At 40.2% G+C, this 21,309-nt stretch overlaps 1 protein-coding gene across 18 annotated transcripts in view; it reads left to right on the plus strand.

The window, feature by feature from the left end:
* COBL (cordon-bleu WH2 repeat protein) overlaps positions 1-21,309 on the plus strand; it is a 244,509-nt gene that overhangs the window by 181,590 nt on the left and 41,610 nt on the right. For 2 of the 18 annotated variants that reach the window (XM_084798311.1, XM_084798312.1), the window contains one exon: positions 449-1,689. The exons of the other annotated variants lie outside the window; for them this stretch is intronic. In XM_084798311.1, the coding sequence (XP_084654437.1) occupies positions 449-492 (44 nt within the window). In that variant the 3' untranslated portion in view covers positions 493-1,689. Of the gene's footprint in view, positions 1-448; positions 1,690-21,309 lie in introns of those variants that run through there. 18 annotated transcript variants of the gene reach the window in all.

A 21,309-nucleotide genomic window follows, 5' to 3' on the forward strand; every position in this document is an offset into this window, starting at 1 on the left:
TTGAAAACAAGAAGTGGTGCGAAAATAAATGAGGAGTTGAAACGGATAAAGTGGGAAGGGTAGATTTGGTCAAAACTCATTATATGCATGTATGAAATTCTCAAATGATTTAAAAAAAAAAACCTAAAACAAATGAGGTAGGAAATGACTTTTTTCCTTCCAACTAATAAGTGTTGTTGCTTATTTTATTTGGTGAACCGAAAGACCTGCAGCGAGTGAAATGACAGTTATGACACAGTTTTCACTTGAGACAGAGTTCTACTGCTGGATCAATAGATCTGTTTAACAACACACTTGGAAAAAGACTTAAAAAAGCAATGCTGACGTCAAATGGCCAACACCACTCTCTGTGCGATGTTAAATCCCCAGGGGTTGAAGTGCATGGTACCAGCAGGCAGTTGCTTCACCAAGACTTCACATTCACCTTTGCCGTCTATTTCCTCTACAGTTTATTGCTGTGCGTCGTTCCCTACTCATGCCAAGCGCTCCTGATGGACAGGCCTCTTCCTGCCTCAGGCTTTTCCTGGTGTCTCTGCAGTCCTGGCTCTGATGTTGCTGTCATTCTGCATCCTTCCATTTTCAGGAAAAAAAAGAGGCTCATTTGTACCCCCTCTTTAATTTCTTTAGAATTTACATATAAATACAAAAATAGCAAAGATTCATTTGAAGTTCATATTTCTTTGAAGGAGGTAAAGACTTTGGAATATAGATTTTTAAGTTGATCATATTGACTTATATGACATTCACTGATGACTCACGTGCATCTCTTACTGTGAAGTACACTACTTTACTTAAACTCATATTTTGCATACTCATTGCTATCTTCCAGAATTTAGTCTCCATTTTCATTAAAAGTAGATTGTATACATGACTTGTCCAGTATTGTCAATTTGAACAGAATGGAAATATTCCACTCTACCTTGTAGAACAAAGCGCTGAACACTTGCACTCTAACCTTCTGGAACTCAGGAGCTAGGATGTTACCTCTTCCTCTGCCGTTTGGCTGGTTTACAAAACAAAGGAGAAGGGGATATGTATCTCTTTTCATCTATATTATTCATCCATTTTTTCCCACTAGACACTCACAGGCACTCACCTGATGCTAAGGTATTGTCCAGCGTCCCAGAAAATAAAAGTAGATAGGAAACACCTAGGTTTTTACTTAGCTGTAGAAGGAACAATGTCTCTGTTTGACAGATACTGGTTCTAAGATGTACACAGATGGTAAATGTGCCAAAGGATGTAACAGCTATGTCTACAGGGGTGCTTTGTCTCTTTGTCCAGTCCAAGTTGAGGAAACTGACATGGTTACTGTTACCTCCGTCATCCCAGACAGAATAGTTAAGAATGATCATATTTGAAGATTCAAAGTTAAGCAGAAAAGGCAAATGTTCCTGGCTTGCCTTGATTAACTTTTATTAATGTTCAAAAACACATTTGACCTGGAGAGTTTTTTCATGCTTCTCTCCAGAAAAATCTTCTAGTAGGTTGTGCTTAGAGGAATATCTATCTACCTGTAAGATTGTTGTCTTGTTGATCACAATGAAAACACTACCTGAAAAATACATGACAAGCAGATGATGGCATGTGAGAAAACAAATACAAGCCAGAGCTACATAAAACCAATGTACTGCCATGCCAAAAATGGATGGGAAACACACACACACACACACACACACACACACACACACACACGCTTTGTCTTTTTCTTCTGTTTCTTTTTCTTTTTTCATTTTTACTTTCTTTTTTTTTTTTTTTTTTTTTTTTTGCATTGAAATAAAGGACTTTTGTCTGATGAGTAGGAGTCATTTGACCTCACATCATTAAATGGGGAAAGTCTAAGCAAGAAAAGGTAATGTTTGTAAAATGTTGGGGAAAGCATCAGGATTTACGAGCCAGACATTAAAGCTTGTAGAAGATTGTATATAATTACAACAATGAAGATTTGTGTGAGAAGTAGCTATTATGCCGAAGAAAGATGGCAGCAAAAATTCTCAAGACAAAACTTGAGCACAAAATGGGAGGGTGATACTGCTTATGAAATCATTGGTTAAAGTGTAAGAGATATGGTGAAAAATATACTAAAGATGAGTGAAAATAAAGTTTCCACAGACACGCATACTACACATGCCACACATGAGAAAGAACAGTTCAGTACATGACAAACACAGCTTTCCTGCAAAACCTCTACTTTCTTGATCATAAAGGCCATCTAAGACTCAGATGGCTAGTCTCTCCCAGTCCCCTGACTTACCTCTATGACAGAGCACCTAAAAGCCTGATATAACATTATCCGTAACAATTCAGTTAAAAACTCAGGCAGATTAGTGTATGCTACTGCATTAGACCAGAGTCTTACAAATTAGAACCATTTTCCCCCCAAGAGCATCTGCATTTCAGAAAGGCTGTCCCTCTCTGACTTACACCAGAACCCATCCATGAATTTGTGGGTCATGCCTTCTCCTGATAAGCCAGCTAGAGAAAAAAACCACATAATGTCTTTTCTCCGTAATGTTGTGCATGCTATCAGTAAAAGATGATAGTTCCCATGTCCCGACGGGAGGCCCACAAATCAAGCAGACTAGTCACTGACCTATATATCCTTGCACATTCATGGAACAGAAAGCACCATGGGGAATATGTGCTTCATAGCAAATGACAAGATAAAATACAAATTAACTGTAATTATTTGCTTAAGCACTTCTGTTTTTACTATAGAGGGCGTCTCTGCAGTGGACAGTGGGGCACCCTGAATCTGTAAACTACAGAGGTTTTTGACTCTTGATGTGAAGATTCTAAAATCGCATTTTAAGCAAAAGCTGCTAATTTTGCAGCTGAAATAATTTGGAGATATTTTCCAACTGTTTACTCACTGGTATTTCATTTTCGCACCCATTATAATCAATCACACATTGCATCTGTGTTTGTGATGCTTATCAGCTGCTAATTTTCACAGTTTTCGTGTTAATTTGGATCCATAATACGATTCAGTTTGTTCACAACATTCATAGTTCGTATAATTGGATTCAAAATATTTCTATGTGCAGGCTAACATTTACCATAACCAAACAAACTTTTTGAGATTGGGATAGGATTGTATCTTCCAAAAGTGAGAAGGGGAGGTGAAGGCCTTCCACACAGGAATGCAAGGTTCATCCAAACATGAACATCAGTTATGAATTCTTAAAGTCTCGGAACTTATCTGTTATAGAGCACTTGCTTCCTGTCTCCTCTCTGAGGGTGTGTGTGTGTGAGAGTGCGTGCGTGTGCACTGCTGTACCATTCAAATCTGAGGAACGTGCATCGGGGAAATAGCTCAAATAGTATTTATCTGATTAGTCACAATGCCTCAACAACAAGCAAACGTCAAACATTTCAGTGAAAGCAAAGACCTAAATAGTGAGCCCACGGAGTCGTCTCTGGGATGGGAGAGTCATGGGATAGAGTCAGGAGCTATCGACTGAGCAGCCCCCTTTATAGCATCATTTCTTTGTTTATTCTGTCTCTAAGTGACTCAGGGAACTTCTAGCCTTCCTTCTCCTTAAGTAAACAGTGTAGTTCATCATGACGGATGAAGCTGCGGAGCAGTCAGAAAGCAGCATCTGCCAACATTCTCCGGTAAAGAACAAAAGAAGAGAAAAAAAGGAAGAGAGCACGGAAAGACAGAGCTTCAGGGTTATGTAGACTGGGTAGCTTGGTACCCAGATTTATAAATTGGGTGAACAGAGAAAAATTAGGAAACAGTAACCCAAACTTAAGTTCAAACGGAAGAATTGATGTGTGCCACACATTCTTCTTGGGCCTGGAATAGACCAGGATGAAAGAACAAATGTACCATCTGATGGAATACAGGTGCAAGTGGCCTGGAGGGATGTAACACACACACACACACACACACACACACACACACACACACACAATCCCCTGCCTCACACAAATCTCAAAGCACAGGAGAATGGGGATAACAAGGAAGCATATACATGGGTTGGTTGCATGGCCTCACTACTCAGTACAGTTTTCTGTGTGAAAGTTGGATTTAGCTCAGAATGCTAGCACCTGCTAGAGGGTATGAGAAGCCTTCCACACAGACTTATGTCCCTCCAGGGAAACCTGGGCATCAGGTGCCCCTGCCACAGGCTGGGAGCCTTTTGGTCCCCTTGGCCCCAACATTCATATTGGCACCTAGGACCATTAGGGGTGCTACCTTTTGATAAGAGAATTGATTGTTTCTGACAGTCAGGCTCCTGACTGACCCTAGGTGGCCAGAGATGTGCAACTAAGCATGCGCTGTTACTAGCTCTTCAGATTGTGCAGGAGAGTGGGTGGTGGTTCATGCTACCGATAAAGAACCTTTGTTTGCATGGCCAGCTTCTCTTCTCTCTGTGTGCTGCCTGTACCCTGAAGCAGCCCTTTCTCCACTGTTTTTTTTTTCCTTCTATTCAGTCTTTAAAAAAAAAATAGTCAAATTCTTAATCTATACCACAGTGTCACAAGCCTGTGTTTCTGCCATTCATAGCCGTTTTTTACACTGCAAGTATGCATACTCTGTGTACAGATAAGACACTATTCACATATCTACATGTATCACGTTATGTCAGCATTATAAATCTAACGGGGAATCTAGCAAAATATACTTTCTAGTTTCATCCCATCTAACTAGGAGATTGTTGTTTTATAGCTGTTGAAATGAATGCCCTTGATTATGAAGTAGCCTTGACCTGGGGAAAAGGAAACCAGGTAGGACATTTTGTAGTCCATGCAGACATCTGGATATGTTTTTTAAATGAAAAACTGCAGATGCGTAAACATACACACACACGATGTTGACATCTACCCAGAGGAAATATGAGACTAATCTCAGTGTCATTTTTTTCCTGCCAGGGAGGCACAAATGCGTTGCACATGCATATGTCAGTTGCCCTCTTTGCTATCCTAACCCCACTGAATAGCCAAACTGACCACCTGGAGAGCTGGCAGGGTGGGTTCCAGGACAGATCCTTCCAGGCTCCAGTCTCTCATCCTTCCCTGCAACCTTGGCAGGTCCCTAAAAGGCTGGCTTATTTAACATTTCTTGAAAAACAAGTGGTTTGGGCTGCATATATAGACAACCACCAGGGGGAGCTCTGGTTACCCTCTTGATGGACTGCTCGGCAGAAAGGAAACAAAGATACAAAAAAGAAACACACACGCGCAGGCACACACACACACACACACATCAGGGCTTTGCTTTTATGCCAGTATTATGTTGCAGCCAGTCACACAGAAGCAGCAGGTTTTGTGACTACAGTCTTAAAGCTGGTCCCTCTCTAGTCCCAGAAAGAAGAGAGTGAAGCCAAAACTGATTTGCTTAAAATCACACAGTTAAGGAAAACCTGTACTCGGCTTGCAGATTCTTCATCTGCTGTTGCTGTCATGACAGGTATATGGGCAAATTATATATGTGTGCATATATTCGTGTGTGTGTGTGTGTGTGTGTGTGTGTGTGTGTGTGTGTGTGTGTGTGTGCTTCCTGGGTGGTATACATGTTTACTTACCATATCTCTGTACATGGAATGCATATACATATACATGCATAATGTAGAAACACATTGGTAACCACTGTAAACAAATGTACATGCATACACTACACACATGGGTATCCATAGCACATACATTCATGTGTATATATGGTTGTTTGAACACACTGTGTCCATATATACATTTATAGCACGTATACATCCATGCATATAGAGACAAGTGCCTCATGTGAGCACATGCCATTGTATGAGGCTAGCACAGTAGGTGATATTATTATTATTTTCTGGCTGCCAGTTTGCCTCCCACAAGATATTCATAAGCCTACATTTGGCTTTGTAAGAACTGTGAGTCTGTCCACCTAGTTCTCCCAGAAGACATGTTGGCCTCCTCTATTGTCTGTCTTAGGTACTTTTCTTATTGCCATGACCAGATACCCAACAAAATGCCACATAAGGGAGGAAGAGTTTATTTGGAGGGCATCTTTTGAGAATACTGAGCATGTTAGCAGAATCATGAGGCACTGGCCACATTGCATCTGTAGTTAAGAAGCAAATAGTGAGCAGGATGTAGAGCCAGCTATAAAACATCAAGGCTCCCCCCTAATGACCAACTTCCTCCAGGGAGGCTCTACCCCCTAAAATTCCTTAACCTTCTAGTGAGGCGCCATCAGCTGAGGACCATGTGCTGAACTGCATGAACCTATGGGTTACATTTTTTTTAATCAAACCACCATGACTCCTAATTTGCCACTTCAAGGAGATGGAAGGATGTTTGAAAATTGAGGAGAACACGGCCAGATGGTTGTTAAAATGGAGAGTTACCCAGCCTTCGACAGGGTCAGACTCTCTTGTCATCATATTAACATGTTCCAGCTTTGTCATTTATCTTTATCCTTATACTTGTATCTGCTTCCATTGGCTGTTTGATACCTGGGGAGCACCCGATGAGAGGGTGACACATAGTGGGTCTGCAAGAAGGACTCAGCTGGACAGGGTTTTGTACTCCATGGATGAATGCATGGGGTAAGAATAGCTAACAGTGGCCGCCATTTTTATAGGGTAACTCTTTAATCTTCACTACAGCCCTAACAAGCAGAGCTGTGTTCACATCCTCAGTTTACTAAGAAAACCTTGGCACAGAGATAAGCGACTTGTCTGAGGCCAAATACAAGTTAATCCCTATGCCAAGACGTTGTTCCTTGCCAGTTGAGTCCCACGTGCTTACTTGTGTTCTGTTCCCCACCTCCCCCATGCGTGCCAGCATGTGCACAGGTGTTGTGAATCATTTTCAGACTTCCCCTTCTCATCTCCCCGAACAGTCCATAGATCCTCGGAAGGAGGATGCAGAAGATGTCAGCTCTTGACTTTTGAAGTATACAAGCAGTGGTGTCTCGTCATATTTGAAGCTCTTGGACTGAGTCCACAGCCACCAGTTAAACTGTGTGTTAAAACTCCAGCCAACAGCAAGTGCAGAGATGAGCCAAAACACCATGCTCAGATAGTGCCCTCACGTGGACGCCTCTCAGGACTAGACTCTTCTCCCCAGCCATACTGTACAAGGGTCTACTGTCTTGCTAGGGCCATTATGGCAAACTGGCAACTCACACAAGCCAGGCATTCTTCCCCAGCTCTGAAGGTTGAAAGTCTGTGCCCATGATGTCAGTAGAGTTGATTATGTTGGATGCTCTCTCATTGACTCGTGGATGACGTTTTTTTTTTCTCTCATGGTCCGCAGAGCTCTTCCTTCTCTGTTTTTGTCTCTTATCTCTTCATCTCTTAAGAATACCAGCCATATTGTCTCATCCACTGTGGCATACCCTCTGGCCTGACTTACTTATTCACCGCTTTAGAGACCTTTTCCACATAATCTTGCATTCTGAATTTGCTACGGCTGAGTGCTTTTTAGAACAAGTTTTGGACCATAACAATTGCTATCATTATCTTGCGGTTGCTATGGAGATAGTAGAAGCTGCAGAGAGTACAATGTACTCATGTGTAATCACAGGGCAGTGCTAGATCCTGACTCGAGGGCCTGGGCCCTTTTCTATGTCAGTCCCCCACCATTCTCCAGCTACCAGCTGAGCTGATTTTACCCACATTTATCATGGCCCATGATGCCCTGGCCCCAAAGAAGCCATTTTCCTGTGTGCGTAATCTGGCTGAATTTCATCCTTACTGACAGTTTATAGATGAGTACAAAACCCTGCAGTTTTGATGATGCTGAGTTCTTCACCGGCTAGCAGAGAAAACCTGTCAATCACAGGAGATGCTTCCAGGGATGATCAAGAGCTGTGATACCCTGCACCATGCTGAAATCAGAGGCTCCTCTTGCTTCTGCTGCCCCTTTTCCTGCGTGTACTTCTCAGCCTCCACTTGAATCTTTCAAGCATTGGTGATTGCATGAACACTGATGTGTTGGTCTACACACACACACACACACACACACACACACACACGCACGCACTCACGCACGCGCGCGCGCACACACACGATTGAAACCTGTCGTATCTTTTTTCCTTTTTATTAAATATTTTATATACATTCATATTATTAAACATATATACAATAAACTACCTACATCAAGTAGAACCATGAAACATCAGGGATTATATAAATGTTACATTCTTAGTGTTTTGGCTATTTGTATTTGGAAGCCTTGAAGAAAACATCTTTCCTATCTTGGTGCATCTAAAATTCTGAATGTAATTGGTATCTATCATATCTCATCATTATCAACTTAAAACATCTATCTAGACCTAAAAACATCTTAACCTCTAAACAACTAAGCTTAACTGTAAAACTAAACTATCTGGTCTTCAACTCCATCAGAGACTTGAGAAGGAATAAAATTGATTACCTGAGTATACAGGAGGTGCAGGCTAGCAGCTTCCCAAATAAGAAGATGACAAAGACAGTTTGCTACCTGAGCAGTCACCCAAAATTCTCTATAATGTTGGAGCATCATCTTCAGCCTTCTGGCCCAATATATCTGACAGACATATTTGTGAGGCAGGAACTACTGAGGACTTGATTACCCTGTCTTGGCAGAGTTTAGCCTTCAACTCTGCCTGCATCCAAGCTTGCCCCTTTTTAGGCAGAATTCTGTCTATGGTAGAAATGAGGACATTTTATCAATGGCTTGTTTGCCACATTTGAAGCTGTCTCCATAAGGAGGTTCTTTGATGCTCATCATCCTCTGTGAGGTAGGCTGGGTGTTGCCAGAAGTTAACCTGTCTCATTGTCAGTGAATCTTTAAAATAATAAAATCCAAAATATATAAAGAACTCAAGAAATTAAACACCACAAAACCAAATAACCCAATTGAGAAATGGGGCTCAGAAGTAAACAGAGAATTCTCAACAGAGGAATATCGAATGGCTGAGAAACACTTAAAGAAATGCTCAATGTCTTTAGTCATCAGAGAAATGGAAATCAAAATTACTCTGAGATTCCATCTTAAACCCATCAAAATGGCTAAGTTCAAAAATTCAAGTAACACCATATGCTGGCAAGGATGTGGAGAAAGAGGAACACTCCTTCATTGCTGGTGGGAATACAAGCTTGTACAACCACTTTGGAAATCTTTCTGGTGCTTTCTCAGAAAAGTGGGAATAGGGCTTCCTCAAGACCCAGCTATTCCACTCCTTGAAATATACCCAGAAAATGCTCCACCACACAACAAGGACATATGTTCAACCATGTTCATAGCAGCCTTATTCATAATAGTCAGAACCTGGAAACAACCTAAATGTCCCTCAGTTGAAGAGGGTACATTTACACTATGGAATACTACTCAGCTATAAAAAAAATAAATAAATAAAAATAAAAATAAAAACAGGGAAATCTGAAATTTGTGGACAAATGGATGGAACTAGAAACAATCATATTGAGTGAGTTAACCCAGAAGCAGAAAGACTCACATGGTATATATTCACTTATAATTGGGCACTAGCCCAAAAGGCATGTCTCATGAAAGTCTCCACTTACCAGGTGATTGGGATATTTGTGACAACATCCTACTGGGACTCTAGGTAAGAAAAAATATAGGAAGTGGGAAAATAGAAGGATCCAGAGGGTCATAGAAACCTACAAGAAGAACATCATAATGCATGGATCAGGACCCAGGGGGGGGTCTGCTCAAACTATTGCACTAACCAGGGAAAATAACAATAGTAAACATTGAACCCCTATTCTGATCTAGCCAATGGACATGACATTCACCACAGTTATGTGGAGAGCAGGGACTAACTCTGACATGAACTCTGGTGTCCTATATTTGACGACCTCCCATTGGTGGGGAGGCCTGGTGGCACTCAAAGAAAGAATAAGCAGGCTACCAAGATGAGACTTGATAGCCTATGACCATATAGTGGGGGAGGAGGTCCCCCTCGGTCATAGACCTCTGGGAGGGGAATGGGGTGAAAGTGGAAGGGAGGGAGGAACGGGAGGATACAAGTGATGGGATAACAATTTAGTTGTAATCTGAATAAATTAATTTAAAGAAATTTTTAAAAATTAAAAAAAAATTTAAAATAATAAAACCATTATCTTGTATCTTAGCTGCTTTTGAACTTTGGGTTATGCAGATCATTCATAGTGAGCTCAATATATGTCCCCTGTTTATCCTGTGTGTTTTCAGAGCATCATAAAGAAGCTTCATATTGGACCTGCAAAGGTTCTCCTGAATTCAGTTTCTCACAATCCCCTAATGTAATGAGTTCTATCCATCTTTAAGGTTGCCACTTTGTCACTGGTTTTCTCACAGCTAACAGGACTTGCGAGGAAACTGAGCCAAGTTATTAACCATTAACCACAGATTGTATTGTAGACATCCCAGGCAAAAGGGCCCTAGAGACTCTGCTCCAGGGGCTGGCAGCCTCTGGGTTTTGCTTAGACTTGTTTTTACTTGACCTATGCAAGACATCATAAATGTTTGAGTAAACTGCTGAATCAGTTAGTAGCTCTTAATTACAACTTTAAGAAATAACAGAAAATGTGCACCATTAGATATTTTCAGGTGCATGATTCTGTGGTTGCTGGGGTATTCACATGGTTGTGCAGCAGACTTCTGGGACTTTGCTGACTTCCAAATCTTGATCTGTATCCATTAGCTTCCATTTTGCCTCTTTCCATCAACCTCTGCCAACCATAGCCCTACCTTCTGTTTCTAAGAATGTGCTGCTCTAGACACCTCATGTAAAAGAAATGACACAGCATTTGTCTTTCTGTGGCTTACTCATTGCCCTTAGCACAGTGCCCTTGAGAATCATTCATATGGTAGCATAAGTCAGAACTTCCTTCCTTATAAAGACTCAGTAACTTCCATTGTTTGTGTATGCTGTATTAACTTTCTCCATTCGTCCATATACAGATTATCTAATTTGTCTATACTTCTAATCAGAAAAAAATGTCAAGCGAGAACATATATGTACAAATATCTCTTCAGAGCCATGCTTTCCATTGCTTGGCATGACAGATCCAGAAATGGGAATGGTTCTTAGTGTGTCCTTGGTCTTGGCCAGTCACTGTGACTGTGACTCTAGAGGTGTAACTAGCTCACTTAACCAAAAGTGAGACTCTAGAGTTAAGCATGGTGGCTGACCTATGCATCTGTTGTTTTAGGCCAGAATACAATGACCAAGGGATAGCAAGTAGAATGAGATGTCATTGGGGCACTGTACTTCGTGTGCTAGAAAACTGGGCTGGTCTTCAAATAGGAAAGGCAGAGATGGTGCTGAGCCACCTCAGCCTTGCCTACTGTAGTCCCTCTAGATAGGCAAGCAGGCTAGAGGCAAGCTGCTTGGGCACAGCTCCTAACTCTGTTATTAAATAACCTCAGGCCATTTAATTGCTTTCTTCCAGAGTTTCTGTAAAAAGCAAAGCTGCCTTTGAGAATTACACAAGCAAGTGAATGCAGAAACGTTTAGAACAACAATCAACACTAAACAAATCATAATTAGTATGAAAATGACTACAATTCAAAAATGCAAGAAATTATACATCAAAACCTAAATTACTTTTTTTCTTATTATGAGACAAAGAGGCGAGGCAATGTCAGTTTGTCTCTGTGACAGTACTATGATGTTGAGTAGTATCTATGTCTTGTAGGTGGATGCTGTCACTCTCAATATCCCCTACAAATATTAGACCATTCCGGTCACTCGGCCTGTCTTTCAGTGACATCCCAGTATCTCTTCCAATTCTATTCTCAGGTTTCCAAAAACTAGAAAGAGTCCTCATTGTAAACAACAAAAACAAAACTTGAAGAAAAACGCTGCTCACGTTATGAAGTAAGCCCAAATAAAACCTCATTTTCTGTTTTCACACCCCTTCCTGAGAAATGCAAGGCTAAATTGCTTTTCTCTTTTTTCTTGGGATGTCGTCATTGCATGTTTTCTTTGAGAGATATCTTGAAATGTGTCTTTAACTGCTCTCGAAAATGAATGCCCTATACCTGGGACCTTCTGCCACTTCTCAGGGAAACTCCAGTGCCCACTGCTCCCTAACTGCGACAGCAAGTTCTGCATTGCAGGTCCTTTTCAGATGGGAGATAAAGAGTTGGACTCCCCTGCCCCCAGAGCATCCCCAGCTGTCTCAGTGGCCATGAGTAAGCACTAGTCTTTCCATGCAGCAACAAAACACAGGAATAAATCAGCCCTGGCTGTTTAGTGCTGCAGCGAGTGTTTAGTTGAGATGCCTGGAGTGGACACTTCTTGCCACCATTTGGCAAGCATCTCACCCACTCTCTACAGGCAGGTTCAGTGCTGGTCAAAAGCCTAACTTGGGTCTGAACCCTACTGCTATACTGCCTCTCAGTGTCTGGTGGGAGTATAGGATCCTCAAGCTACGGAGAGGCAGTTGAGTCCTCAAACATGTTTCTGTGGCTGTGACTTCTGCACTTCTCATAGAGGCACAGAGGGAGGGAAAGAGGGAGGCTCCTCTAAACATCCTTGCTGGATACACAGCTAGGGTTGCACCCTGGGATATCTGAATTGGGTGGAATTACATCATTGCTTATTGTGTAATTCATTTTCTGAGCAACTTTAAAGCATGAGGAGACTAATCGTGTTTATGAAATATGGATGTGTTAATCCTGCGTACTGTTTATCCCTAACGAATTATGCAGTTACCCCCCAGTATTCACAGGGAACTTTGGTGCTCAGGTCCCCTGTGTGAAGTATATCCTACATAATCCTCACATACATAGTTTAAATTACCTCTAAATTACTTGTAGTACTCAGTACAGTATAAATGGTTGTATATTGTTTAAAGGAAATGACAAGAAAACAGTCTACACATGTTTACTAGAGACATAAAGCTTTACTTGTGGGACTAGTGGATACATAGACATACACACAGCCATGTATGTCAAGAGACACCGAATTAAAATAGAGACTGGCTCATGTGACTGGGGAGCAGAAAGCCCTACCCTTTGTCATCTGTAGGCAACAGCCTCAAGAGCACCAGAGACATAAGTCAGTTTTAGTGTAAGGACCCTCAAACCAGGAGCTCTGCTGCTCAAAGGTGCACAAGAGTGGATGTCCCCATGCAAGCAGAGTGTTTCATTGTGTTTGGGCCGTAGGCAGGTTGAATGCTGCATTCTGTGCATCCTGAAGGGATTGTCTTTTTCTTGTAATCTATAGTAGTTAAAATGCTGATGTCTCCATAGCAGCCTCAGACACCCTAGACATGTTCTGCTCATTTAGACTCATCAGATGACATGTAAACATCCGTCAAGAGCTCGCCCCTGACCACATGGAGGTTTTTAAGCCACACTTAATCTCCAAATACGCATGAAAACACAGTCTTAATGTCAAGTAATACAAGGCAGCTCTATGACACTCTATCAAAAAGTTAGGATTCCCTTCCTCCCCGGGCAACACCCTTGAGACATGTCTCACTTTTTCCTGGTGTAAAATTAATAATTTAGTACTGACATAAATTGCCATGCAATGAATAGAACACCAGAATAAAATGATATATCTTTTTCCATAATTTGTGTATACCTAGAAACATATTCAAGGCATAATAAGAAGAATGACTGTGTTCATCATTTCTGTAAATAGATTCATAGCATAGACTGGTGTTTGTATCATATACCTTCTTTTGGGCCTTTTTTAAGAGCCCAAACTGGTCATGATTTGTTACCTAGAGCAATAACACAAACCTTCTTTCATGAAGGGTCTGGGCTATTAGGAGTTCACCTGGAATGGTTAGGATAGTTCTCCATTGACATTAATTATAGAACATTGTAATTCTGAGAATTGCCCTAAGGGGTAGCCTGTGTTCTAGAGACATTCTTCCCTACTTTTGTTAGGGATCATGGTCCAGTTGCCCTTTGGTAGTGTGGATTAGTGACCCTCACCATCATTTGAACTCTTTCTCAGCCTTCAAGACATGAAGAGCCCAAAGTGATGGACAGTCTTACCTTTTGCTTCAGTGACATCATAGAAGTCTAGGAAGAAGAACCTTAAGCCTGGAGAACATGAGGGTGGGAGAAGAGGAAGCAAAAGTTTTGCGAGTGGGCAAGTCAAAGGTGATAGTATGTGATGCACTTCAGTTCTACCCTTTGAGTCTCAGCTATGGGAAGAACAGAACCATATGCTGGGTGCTGACTCAACACATGCAGCCCCTGAAGAACTGTGCTTAGATCCTAGGGTACCACCACTTACTCGGGGCTATCTGAGTCTTCAAAAGACCATGGTTTTACCAGGGTGTCAGTAAACATGTGAAATGGGTTAATTCGGTTAGCATGAGCCAATCACTAACACAAAAGATAGAGAAAAAAAATAGTCTTTAATTCATTAAATATAAAGTGTGTGAGTAAACACAATAGTGGGGTGATGTAACTAGTTCTGCTCATACATTATAAAATTTGTGTGTGTGTTTGTGTGTGTGTGTGTGTGTGTGTGTCCTTTAAAAACACACAGAGAGAGACCAGAAGTAAAGGCAACCAAGTGTAATCTGTGATTATCCTAAAGATGAGTGATTTTATCCTAATTGTTAGTATGTTCCTGAGTTTCTAATCTAGAGTGGGGAAAAAACAAACTTATTTTAAAGCTGAAAAGAATCCTAATAGTAACATACTGGGTAAGATTTTGTGGCAGTGCCCCATTCTTTCCTCCCAAGAAAGAAAAGTGAGGGATGCTCTAAGTCCTGGAGACTGACCTTGAAAGAGTAGGGCTGCATCCATGCAGGTTATTTTGGGGATTGGTAGTTTTGCTGAGGTGAGTGTTTTCTGACCAATAAAGCCAAGTTATTTTGGGCCACCATAATTGTGCGTTAGACAGGTGGTTTGTGTATGAAACATTTAATTTACTGGCTATGTAGTCTGTTGACTTTGGATAGGGCTAGAAACAATTCTATACAAGTTTCCCCAAATGATGGGCTCAGATGCTGATCTTGTCACTGTTACAAGCAGATACACATCACCAAGCCTTCTGGAGTGGCAGAAGGGTTCCATGGGAAAATCACGGTGTGACTTTCCATGGTCTGTAGACTAACCACTCACTGGGATTGAGTGGCCTTTAGATGGTAATTTTGCAGGGTATGTCAGTGTTGTAGAAGAGCATATTATATGAGCACAAATATTAGTCATGTACCTTTTCTCTATGTATTTTATGGTGTATTTGCATTTGGGGGTTTCCGATATTATTTAGAAGGTACCATGTCTTGGAACAACACCTCAGAATATCTTTCAATATTAAATATATATGCTTTTATTCATTAGTACTGACGCAGGCAGCGGTTTGAATAAATCATCTTCACAGTTTGTGCTAGTCTGTGTGTCCTAAACTTCGGGTAGAATACACAAATAAGAAGGTAAAAATAAGGAACTGGCAGCTATGCTGATGAGGCTGCAGATGCAGGTGGAGATGTGAGATGGGCAGTCCTCAGAGACCTAGGCTTTAACAGTCATTAAGGATCCCTTAATTACACACACACACACACACACACACACACACACACACACACACACACACTGCCTGGCCACATTTATATGTTTCTTTATGACATTAGGGCAACATATTTTGAGAGGAGGGGTAGAATGATGAGCATTTATTGTCTCTGAGACCTAGAGGCCATTTGTCCAAAATCGTTGGTGGGCCCCACTCCCCCTGATAGTGTTCTGATAGCTGAAAAAGGAAAGTTTTAAGTAAAAGGTAAGTCCCATTTGCTTACATTGTGATAGGTGAAAAGAAGAGGATAGCATAAGAAAGGATACGGGACAATGATGCTCCTTATGATCGTAGAGGGTAGTGATGGCCAGTCTCCGTTACTCATGGGTGTGTAGACATGGAACCACTTAGGCAGCATAAGGGAAGGGACTTTTAGAGATGCTTGAGCTAGAGCAAGAATTGGCCATTAGATTAAGGGAATGCCACGGAGGACAGGAAGTTACTCACCTCTAGGCCAGTTAGTCAAAAGAAGGGGCAAGCGTAATCATCATCATCATCATCATCATCATCATCGTCATCTCTTGATTGATTTGGAACTTAGCCCCTACGCATCTGCCATCACTCAGGTGGAAAATGTCCAGTGTAAAGCTTTATTCAGTGTAAGGCATGTGATATGGTCTAAATCCAAGACAGGAGCTAGAACACCTTGTATTAACCTAAACAGCTTGAAAGAGGTTCATAAATTTGATAGATTTATAGATACTAAAACTTACGAAGTCACTAATATGAAAATAAAAAGACAGAACAGGTGAAGAAATGTAATCTATGCTAAAAGGAAACAGCCATCACCTTATATTTTGTTTTAGAAACACCAAATGGAAAGCTTTATTATAGATACAAGGTGACAGTTTCATCTGTAATGGTTGACCTTCAGTTTCAGCACATCTGCATTGGGGTGGAGATATGAAGAGAAGGAGATCACTTCTTTGATGCTGGGTGGGACTCTCAGGATCATGGGAGGCCAGGCAGGTCCGGGGACTCGGCCTCTGAGATATTCAACATTGCAGTGGCATTGCAGGTCTTGTGTCATATTTTCTGAGATGTGGAAAGTGACTCACAGTACTGTATGTTATTTACCAGACAGAAGATTAGATTTTGGTGTCAAGATTTTCAAATCTTACCAAAAAAAATGCATTTCAATAAATGAGTTCATCATTTGATCATGAGTTTAAGGTTGATGGTGTGGCAGTAGAAGGAAGCTTTCCTCACTAGGTTGCATATCTACTCCCTAGATAGTGCTTGTTTTTATAGTTCATAGGCTTGTGGTCTCCATAGGCAGGCAGAAGTGATTAAGGGGACACTCAATAGTGCATAGTGTTTCTCTTCTATTGGAATGATCTGTTTCATTCCTAAATGGCAGTAAATGCCAAAAGAGATAATAAGCATTATTCAAACCTAGAAGAGTCTAGAACAGGGATGTTTTTATTTTGAATTAATGGAAATAAAATCTGTCTTTTCCTAAAATGCCTAGCAATAAACCAGAAGACCTCAAAGTACATGTGACAGAAAACAGAGGGGAAAGGGATTCATAGAAAAATAGAAATAAAAATCAAGTTGAGCCTGGTGAGACGGCTCAGCACATAAAATGCTTGCCACCATGTATGATGACCTAAGTTAGATTTATAGAACCCACATATGAATGGAGACAAGCACTCCCACAAATTTTCCTCTGACCTGCACATGTGTCAGGTCATGGCACACACACACACACACACACACACACACACACACACACACATGACAGACAGAAGACTTAAGATAGATAGATAGATAGATAGATAGATAGATAGATAGATAGATAGATATTGATAGATGCATAGATAGATAGATAGATAGATAGATAGATAGATAGATAGATAGATGATTGATAGATGCATAGGCAGATGATAGATAAATGGATGATAGATGGTAGATAGATAGATAGATAGATAGATAGATAGATAGATAGATAGATAAATGCATAGGTAAATGGATATTTTAAAAAACCATTCACTGTTCCTAATCTTCCTGAGAATGCAAGTATAAAGGCGTCAAGAAGGACTCTGGGTCAAAGCCTACTCATTTTCTCAACAAAAAATGGAACGTGTTCAGGGGCGAGGGAGCTCTAAATTTAAGAGGAAATTAAAGAAAGCACTTATTTATGAAAATATTGAGTCTGTACGAGGTAAGACTTCCAACAACAATTCAATACAACACACAAAAATCCTCTGTTTCATCAGTTTTATATTAAACTGAGATCAGTAGGGACAGCCCTCAATTGCTTTGTGTGCAGATCTAGGGTCCAAACGCTGTCCCTCAAGCCCTAATGATGAAAGACAGAGGTGGAGAAGCTGAAAGTACAATGGATGATATGTCTCATAGACTGCCTTGTCCACACAGCAGATGATTCGCCCGCTCTGTGACAGACCCAAGTCACAGTCATTTCCAAATTGAACCCCTTAGCAACTTGGCAAGTCCTGAAGGCCAATTTTCTGAGGTGTTGATTAAATAAAAGTCATGTGCTTTCATACACTAGACGACTTGGAGACAGAGTTTCTATTTTGACAGTGGAAAGGAAGGTTTCCTTTGGTTCTTGGCATCAGCAACTGCCCTCCACTCCCAGTTTTCCTGTTCCATTCAGAGGTGAGGCCGCAGATGTGCTTACAGTGTTGAAGTGCTTTTATTAAAAAAAATACTTTCAATTGCTCTAAAAACCTTGGATATATGTGACTAAAATTTGTTCAATGGAATGTAAAAAGCATTCGGCTTAGAAAAATCTTAAATGCAAATATTCCAGTGAAGTTCTGATTACATTTTCTTGATGAAAGAACCTTGTTTGATTTAAATCTTGCCTAAGTGAGCTTTTGTGGTTCTTTTTAATATGCTTGCCATTTTTTTCTGAGCCTGGCAGTGTTTCTGTCACACATTCTCTCAAAATTAGTTGAATAATTTATTGATTGGACTTTTCAAATGTTATATCTATTTACCTGTTTTCTCTGTGTGTACGTGAGTAGGCTGTTAATGCTATAGAACATATGTAGAAGTCAGAGGACAACTTTGAGAGAGTCCGTTTTCTCCTTCTATTATGCGGGTCTTGGGAATCGAACTAAGGTTGTCAGGCTTGACAACATATTTCTTTACTTGCTGAACTCTTATAATTTGCAAAATAGAAATCATGGCATATGCCCTAGAGGTGTTAGAGAATTAAATAGAAGATAGGTAAGTGCCAGCCACTTGAGTAACACAGAATGTAAAGACCCAGTTCGATGATGTGGCTCTCAAATGTATCAGTGTTAACCAGACTTCTGTCTCATAGTAATTAATCAATACTCAAATATTGTAGATGACTTTTAAAGCCATGATATTGCCAAAAACAAGGAATCTTATTTGGCCATATGCTAACGAAGGCATGTGTCTTAGTTAGGGTTTCTATTGCTGTGATAAAATATTATGGTCAAAACCAACTTGAGGAGGGAAGTGTTTATTTCATCTTAACAATTCTCAGGTCACACTTTGTCTCTGAAATATGTCAGGGCAGGAAGTCAAGGCGGGAATCTGGAGGCAGACCTGAAGCAGGAACTATGGAAGAATCCATTTTACTGCTAGACCTCATGCGTGTTCAGCGTGCATTGTTGAGTGGCACTACCCACAGTGGGCTGAGTCCTACCACATCCATCATCAATCAAGAAAATGCAAGACTGACTTGCATATAGGCAATCTGAGGGAGGCATTTTTTTTTCTCAAATGAGATCCTCCTTCACAGAAAATTTAGCTTGTGTCTAGTCTAGTTGACAAAAACCAACAAGGACAGCATGCAAAACAAAGTGGAATCTTACTTTGATGGAGACCAGGTTCAAGCACTGCCCACCAACACCAACACTGTGACTGCTGTATTTAGAAACTCAGCTACCTATGTCAATGTATTGTTTACCTCAAGAAGGTAAGCTGTCTTTCAGCACAGTGGAACTCTAATTAAACCCTGGTCCATGTGTGACATCTAGGACTGCCGTCTAGGCTTCTTGTACCAAAGTAAGGAAGCACTGATGTTCATGAATGCCAAGGAAACCTATTTCTGTCCATTGCTGCCACCCTCACGAAACCAGACAATTTTACTTTGTTGCTTTTCCTTCCTTTGTTCTTTCATTCTTTCCTTCCTTCCATCCATCCATCTGCATTTGTTTCTGAGGTAGGATCTCACTGTGTAGCCCCAATTAGCCTAGAAACTCACTATGTAAACAAAACTAGCCTTATACTCACAAAGATCTTCCTTAAAAGAGCTGGGGTTCAAGGTATGCTCCACTATGACGAGCCAGACCACTCTTTAAATGCGTAAGAGACAGATTGATCGTTGCTCTAAAAAAAAGCAAAGTTATTTAGAACTTAAGAAATAGAACGAAACTTTAAAAATGCTTTATTAATAGTTATCTTACTTTTTTCAATATATTATCCTATGCATAAAACATAATTAAACTATTGTTAAAAATAGATAAACATTTATCAGCACATTCATGAAAATTACATAGTCATCCCTTAAAACATATATTTAGGGGTAGGTGTGAATGTTTTTAATAGAACACAAATTCCACAAGAACTAGCCCAAGTATCAACAAATGAGACTATAAGATAGAAAAATATTATTACAGCAAAGGAAAAAACCAGCAGAGCAGGCAGACAGTCTACCACATGGGAGAAAGTCATCACCAGCTCTACTTCAAACAAAAGGCTAATATCCAGAATTCACAGTGAATTTCAGAAATTAAATACCAAGCAAATAAAACTGCCAATCAATGAATGGGCAAATGAATTGAATAGATGGATAGGCAGACAGGCAGGCAGACAGAGAAAATATCAAATGACTAAAAACTATTTTTAAGTGAACAGGAAAATAGAAAGAAAAACTAACTTGAAGTGCTACCTCATTCTAGTCAGAATGACTATCAGCACATCTGACAATAAATGTTTGGAGAGGATGTAGAGAGAGGGGTGGCACCCTTATTCACTGTTTTGTAGGGAGGGGTGCAAATTAATGCAGCCATTGTAGAAATAAGTTTGGCAATTTCTCTAAAACCTAAAATCAGAACTACCGTACAACCCTGATATTTAACTCCTGGACCTACACCCAGAGAACTCCATACCCTACAAAAGAGATATTTGCACCCCTATGTTTATGTTTATTGTTTCTTTATTCACTATGGCAAAGAATTGGAGTCAACCTAATTGGCCATCAGTAGATAAATTGATAATGAAAATTCAGCTTTAAAGAAAATGAAATCACAAAGTTTCCAGGAAAATGTATAGACTTAGAATAGATAATATAAAGTGAGGTCACATAATCTCAGGAATAAAAGAAAACATATTCTCCCCCATGTACAGAATATATCCAATAATAATTGTACACATGTAACCAAGTGTGCATTTCGGTATTGTATAACAGGCAGAAAAGAAAACAAGAAAGGTTTAATATTAGGGGATAGGGAAGGACCAAATTCAGGCAAAAAACATGACTTGTGAAAGAAGACATAAAGCTAATTTTTTCTAGTTATAACTCTGTAGACTTTTTGTGGTGATAGATAAGCCCATAAAATATATTTGATAGTATGATAAAATCCACCATGAAATTCCATAGCTTCCGTCTTAGAACAGCTACTCTAACTGCATAGAAGTTTGTTGAGAGCATTTGCATCTGATCTCATTAATTTTGGCATGTTATTTTTGCAAGGTTTTATAATAAAGTTTAAAATAAATGTATAAAAATACTCATGAAAACTAAGCATTTATTCTTCAATATATATGCATTTAGAAACATTGTGGTCCAAGTTTTGATATCCACATGTAGAAAGGAAAATCTTACAACT

Source organism: Acomys minous (genome assembly GCF_964271855.1).
Source record: "Acomys minous genome assembly, chromosome: 10".
Taxonomy (NCBI): domain Eukaryota; kingdom Metazoa; phylum Chordata; class Mammalia; order Rodentia; family Muridae; genus Acomys; species Acomys minous.